The sequence below is a fragment of the Sinocyclocheilus grahami genome, unplaced genomic scaffold (genome assembly GCF_001515645.1).
Source record: "Sinocyclocheilus grahami isolate Dianchi unplaced genomic scaffold, SAMN03320097.WGS_v1.1 scaffold422.1, whole genome shotgun sequence".
NCBI classification, from domain to species: domain Eukaryota; kingdom Metazoa; phylum Chordata; class Actinopteri; order Cypriniformes; family Cyprinidae; genus Sinocyclocheilus; species Sinocyclocheilus grahami.
Genome location: NW_015505601.1, coordinates 624,931 through 631,379, shown reverse-complemented (window position 1 = coordinate 631,379; position 6,449 = coordinate 624,931). Strand labels below are relative to the sequence as shown.

General features: G+C 33.4%; 1 protein-coding gene across 1 annotated transcript in view; it reads left to right on the top strand.

Moving 5' to 3' along the window:
* The window catches only part of LOC107551363 (complement factor H-like), an 8,672-nt gene extending 3,099 nt beyond the window's left edge, over positions 1–5,573 (top strand). The window contains exons 3-10 of the mRNA XM_016232940.1: positions 1,753–1,920; positions 2,011–2,116; positions 2,224–2,300; positions 3,145–3,327; positions 3,423–3,590; positions 4,078–4,272; positions 4,352–4,516; positions 5,354–5,573. Of these exons, the coding sequence (XP_016088426.1) occupies positions 1,753–1,920; positions 2,011–2,116; positions 2,224–2,300; positions 3,145–3,327; positions 3,423–3,590; positions 4,078–4,272; positions 4,352–4,516; positions 5,354–5,547 (1,256 nt within the window). The 3' untranslated portion in view covers positions 5,548–5,573. The remainder of the gene's footprint in view (positions 1–1,752; positions 1,921–2,010; positions 2,117–2,223; positions 2,301–3,144; positions 3,328–3,422; positions 3,591–4,077; positions 4,273–4,351; positions 4,517–5,353) is intronic.
* The last annotated feature ends 876 nt before the right edge of the window (positions 5,574–6,449 follow it).

Here is a 6,449-nt window from a genome sequence, read left to right as displayed (position 1 = left end):
GGTAATAACTTCTATAAAGTGTCGTACAACACACACCGTTCAAAATAACAGCTTTTCACTCATTTCAACATTCTGCATTTGTCGTGCCCATTCGTTCAAGATTAAACTTCCCATATTACACACCTTTTAAATTACCTTATTTCCTAAAAAGAAGGTAATAAACACTGATTAAAATTGCACCGATTACATGAAACACATCAAGCATATATATATACGGCATAACACATACAGTGGATACATTTTCACTACTTATGAGTTTAAACGATTGTCTTTTAAAAATCGTCAAGCAAGGTCCTGTTTCTTTTGTTGTAAGAGAAGTTTGTAAGGGTTTCAGACAGGGCAGGAGGCAGGTGGTCACAAGACATGTGACCGTCATGCATAGATCCCGTGCTTGCAGGCCTGAGGGCTTGATTAAATTACTGTCCTTTTCCTGTTTGGATATAATAGTTCCATCCATTGGTGGTCACAAGACATCGTGGTTTCTATATGTTGTGAACTAACCTTCCAGTTCTGATACAAAGAAAGCTTTGTTGTCTCCTGATTGAATTAGTTTCGATCTCATGAGTAGATGAGACAAGACTGACAGGAAATCGCCCCCCGAATATTGGAGTCATGTGCTGGGATGATTCCATGGCATATCAGTGTCTGTTATATATATATATAGAAATCCCTACAGCTTAGTGACAGCAGTTAACAATATGAGTTAATCATTTAATGTACTGTCTAATACAAGTCTACTATACATACATATACATAAGTCTACTACTGTATATACAGTTCAGGTTCCTGGGCACCACAATCTCTCAGGACCTGAAGTGGGACACTCACATTGACTCCATTGTGAAAAAGGCCCTCCATTGTGAAGAAACCTTCCTTAGGTCATCTAGGAGACAACAACAATTTAAACAATTGAAGTCAAACACTTCAGTTGTCAAACTCTTCTTCTGCTAATTTTTAATTAGTTTAATAGATTGCTCAATTCTAATAGACACATTTTGCAATGGGAGTTACAGACATATTTTGCAATGACTGTACTATTGCAATGTCTGAAAGCTTGAAAGTGTTGTAAATCTTTTTTTCATCTCACTCATTCTAATGGGACAGATTCATTCATCACACAATATTCTTCTTGAATCAATCATATAAAGAACATGACCCAGTCAAAAACATCAGGACATGATTCACAGGATTAAGCTGCAGAGTTCAGCACTGAACATATAAATTAATTAGAAACCTGCGCTTTGCTTCCTGTTCATATATCACATACACATGACTCAAGAAGTTTGAGTTCTCTAAGGTAACGTGTCTGTGTGTCCAAATGACAAACATGAGTGGCTGCATCAGATAAGATTTTTAGTTTTCTCATATATAGGAACTATTGCGTGTGCACAGAGAGGTCTGGTTTAAGAAAGACTTATTTTTGACAAACAGGCAAGAGTTTCAAAGACAGACCAAAAAAGGTACTTGTGAGAACTGAGCTCAAAATGAGAGATCCTGTAAAACTCCTCGGCTTCAGCTTTTGGTTGCTTTCCTTAAATTTTGCCCGATGTCAAGGCAAGTGATTTTTATTTTTTTTGTAATCATTTATTTGAATGTCTTGTTCATTTACAGTAGATATTACCAACTTAAATATAAAGGATATGCAGTTCCCAAAACATTTAACTGACCTTGTGTAGCTTTAGAGAGTGTTGACTAGTTGTGCATTTACTTCAGCATTTACATCTTTGTGTAACATTTATTTGTGCTTCTCAGAATGTCTTCGAGAGGACATTAAATATGAAAACACAGAACCAGTTGCAAAAGCTTCATACGCTGATGGTGAAACAGTGAAAGTGAACTGCATGGTAGGTTATACTGGCTTTTATAGATTAAAGTGTGAAAAAGGAGAATGGACGAAATCCACTGAGCGACCATGTGCAAGTAAGAAAATTATCAATATTATGGCAACATATTTTTTGAGTTATTAAATCAACGTGGTCATGAAAAGTACAACTTGCTTAATTTCTGCAGACAAAAAATGTAGTCATCCAGGTGACACACCGCATGGTGATTTTAAATTTATGGAGGGGACGGAATTTGTTTTTGGAGCAACAGTGGTGTATACTTGCAAGAAAGGGTAAGAAAGTGCCTTATGCTTTTTTAAATCTCTTTTTTTTGTATGAAATGTATATTATCTTTATGAGTTTGACACTCCTTGTACTATTAAAAGCATTGCATTTACAGGTATGAAATGGCAAGCAGAACCAATCAGCGTACCTGCAGAGCTCAAGGATGGGACAATGCTGTTCCTGTCTGTGAGGGTACGATTATTTGAAAGTCACTGTTTTCCTTTTTTTCGTTTGATTTCTCTCAGTCATATAATTCTGAAAGAGTGACTCGTAGGCTACATTAATACAAGAGAATCATAACTAAAATTATTAATTGATTTACTTATTAAGTCCACTGTAAAAAATTATTGTGATTTTAACAGTAAAAGACTGTATAAATGCTACAGTAAAAAACCTGTTAACTGGTTAACAGTAAGTTTCCATACAATATTCGGTGAATAAATGTAATTACATTTAATGTAATTTTACAGTAAAATACTGTTAAAAATATGGTTTTTGGAAGTGAAAAAGAAAAAGTCATTGTATAATTTACAGTGAAAAAACGTAAATTGACACTCCCAGAATTCCCTGCATGATGCTTCATATTGATTTTTTTTGTTGAAATAACATGTTTTTTTCTATGTTTTTTCTTATCAGTTGTGTACATTAGGGTTTAATTTTACATCTAATGTTGTTAAATTAATGTTTGAAAAAGAAAAAGTCATTGTATAATTTACAGTGAAAAAACGTAAATTGACACTCCCAGAATTCCCTGCATGACGCTTCATATTGATTTTTTTTGTTGAAATAACATGTTTTTTTCTATGTTTTTTCTTATCAATTAACATTACATCAGTTAATGAAATACAGTATTTAATTGTGAATTTAAGTTAAGTCTGTAAAACCTAAAATGTTGCTACCATATTTTTACGGTGAAGTTCTGGCAACCACAGCTGCCGGTATTTTACCGTAAATGTCACAGATTTTTTTTAACAGTGTGATTGGTTTGTTGGTTTATTTATTTATTTATGTATTTTCCTATTCATTGATTGCCTAGTTGTGAAATGTCCAGCCATTCGTACAGACGGGGATGTAACTGCATCAGGCAACACAGAGGAGGGAAGTTATGGCGATGTTATTCACTTTGAGTGTGTATCTTCTGACAAAATAATAGACAGAAGTAGTGACATTTACTGTGAAGAGACGGGCAAATGGAGTGACATTGTTCCAAAGTGCAAAGGTGCAATTTTTATTGTTTTTTCTGTATCTTCACCCAATGATCACAGATTCAAAGCACCAGTTTAATTATTCTTGTTTCTCTCACTTTTCATACAGAAGTAGCATGCACAGCACCTGTCATATCAAATGGATATGTTGTTGAGCCACAGCCAAAATACCAGAAAGATGCCATATTAAAATACAAATGCAATCAAGGATTCAAGGAGAGAGAGGAAATCCCCAGATGTGATAAATCTGGCTGGACTCTGAACCCAGGATGTCATGGTAATCCACCACTGTTATATAATAAACAATTCATATGGGAGATGCTACTAAAATACTTCCAACCATATAGTTTTCATAATGCAAAAGACTTGGTAGCATCACACTTGAACTGAATCGTTCTTTTAAAAAAAACCTGAATTCAAAAATTCACATTAAGCCTAAATCGGATCTAATTTGCTAATTTGTGGCTACATTTCATTTGTAGTTATTGAAAAATTTATATTTTCCAACCATCTAAACACACTGTTACACATTAAATTAAATGTGAAATGTAGATGTAGAAAGACTGAAACAGTTATAGTTATTTTCTTGTAGAATATACTCCAATAACTTACAGTATGGACAACAAAATGTGCTCTATTCTACAAAATATATATATTTTGTTTACATAGAATTATTTGCAAAAGACAAATCGGAACCAGTTTCACAGATTTTTGGTGCTTCATCTCTTCTTACCCTTAGTTCTATATAATTATGTCTTGTATAGAAATAACTTGTGAGCTGAAGTCAACCACATTTGGGGTCCAAAAGATCAATCCGAAGGGGAAAACTATTTTCAGACCTGGAGAAAGTCTGGAGATCACCTGCTCTGAAAATTACTGGTTCTTTGGTACAAAAGAAACCAGCAGATCTTTTATATGCAAAAGTAATGGGAAGTGGGACTATGAGCCTGTTTGTGAAGGTAAGATTATAGAGAAACACTTCTGGATTTGGTAATTAATTTATTATATGTTATTAAAAGCATGTGAATCTTGTTTCAGAGATTACATGTGAAGATCCACTTGACCAGCATGTGTCTGGACCATACTGGGGAAATCTGAAATTGGGAAAAAAACATCCTTTCAGTTGTGAGTCTGGATATCGTGAAAGGGCAAATGTGGCCACATGTACACGAGATGGATGGATACCAAAACCACTCTGTACTGGTATGATTAGCTGTGGAGTTTTTACATTTTTTGCTACTCACATAATATATGATTATGCTGATGTTTGTTTTTTAGAAATTATGTGTGACCCACCAAAAATCCCAAATGCAGAGATTTTTCTCTTTTTTTTTTAGTACTGCCCTGATGAAGTTATTTCACATAACAGATGTTTGTATACAGTCTTCAAGACAAAATTATAGCTGAATTTTAAAAAGTGACCCCGTTCAAAAGTTTACACACACTTGATTCTAAATACTGTTTACCTGGATGATCCACAACTGTTTTTATGTTTTGTTATGGTTGTTCACGAGTCCCTTGTTTGCCCTGACCATTTAAACTTCCAACTGTTCTATAGAAAAATCCTCCAGGTCCCGCACATTCTTTGGTTTTCCAGCACCTTCTGCATATTTAAACCCTTTTCAGCAGTGACTGTATGATTTTGAGATCCAACTTTTTACTGATATATTTTTTTACATTAATGACATTTTCTACTGATATTTCATTTTACTAACAATGACAATGCAAATCATTTCAATGAACTGACTTGGTAATTGTTGCTACAATCAAGCTCTTGTGGTGTCCCCCATTTGTTTCGGTATGTTTATGCTTTATGGACATGCGTATCATAATGAATAGACCTGTTTTACAAAACCTTAAGAATTTTCATTTAAATGTGTCAAATATCACTAAAAATGGGAGAATCTCAGCTTTATAATCAGGATAATTATGGTTTAAATGTGCTGCAGTTTTAAAAACGTAGTTTAAGTTGTTTATACTGCTGATGAATCAATAAATGTATATTTTAACACTGACCGTTACATTTTGGGTTTATTTCAGGGCCCTGTATAGTGACGGTGGAGGAAATGGATAAAAGAGGTATAGAGCTGCAGTGCAAGGCAAAGGAAAAGATAATCTCAGCACCAAATGATCACATCGGATTTGCATGCCAGAGTGGCAAAACATTAAAAGGCAATATCCTCCTAAGACAAACGTGTAACGATGGATTGATGACTTTGCCTCAGTGTGTGTGACAGTGGAAATAAAACATAGATGAAGCATCAGCTGTACTACTAAGAAAAAACAGCAAAGCAGATCAAAATAAAAAAATAATTCCCACTTCAGTTTCTCTGTTTTGGATTTTTTGCAAGTAAAACTGAAAAAATGCTAAAAGCAACATTTTTTTCAAATGTGCATGTATGAAAACAAAATGAACCCATTTAATGCCAGCTATGTGAGCATATGTACTGTAATGACTACAATGAAAAACCTTCAACAATTATGAGGGGAAAGGGGGGATTTTTATTATTATTATTGTTGTTATTGTTTTATTATTATTATCATTTTACTTTTTTGTAATTTAATAAAATGGTGCTCTGGGTTTCCTGCTGATTACAAATGTGATCACTAACGTGTTTGTTTATATGTATTATGTTCATTATTTACATGAGACAGAGCATTAATACATAAATAACGCAGACAGTCTATGGCAAGCCGTTTTAACTTTTATTCATTCTCAAGATATGAATTCTTGATATCAACAATTCAATTTTTACTAGTTAAAATGTTAATTCTTGATTTCAGGAATTAGATTTCTACTAGTAACAATGGCTATTTTTGATATCAGCAATTACATTTCCACTAGTAAATATGTTAATTCTTGATATCAACAATTACATTTTCACTAGTTAAAATGCTAATTATTGATATCAAGAATTACATTTCAACTAGTAAAAACTATAATTCTTGATATCTGTAATTGTATTTTCACTCGTTAAATGTCACCATAGGCTGCCATTCAAAATCAATTGTTGATATCAAGAATTAATTTCTTATTAGTTGAAATTCCAATTTCACATATCAGAAATACAATTCTAACTAGTAAAAACCTTTATTTTTGATATCAGTAATCACGTGGTTACTAGTACAGACGTCT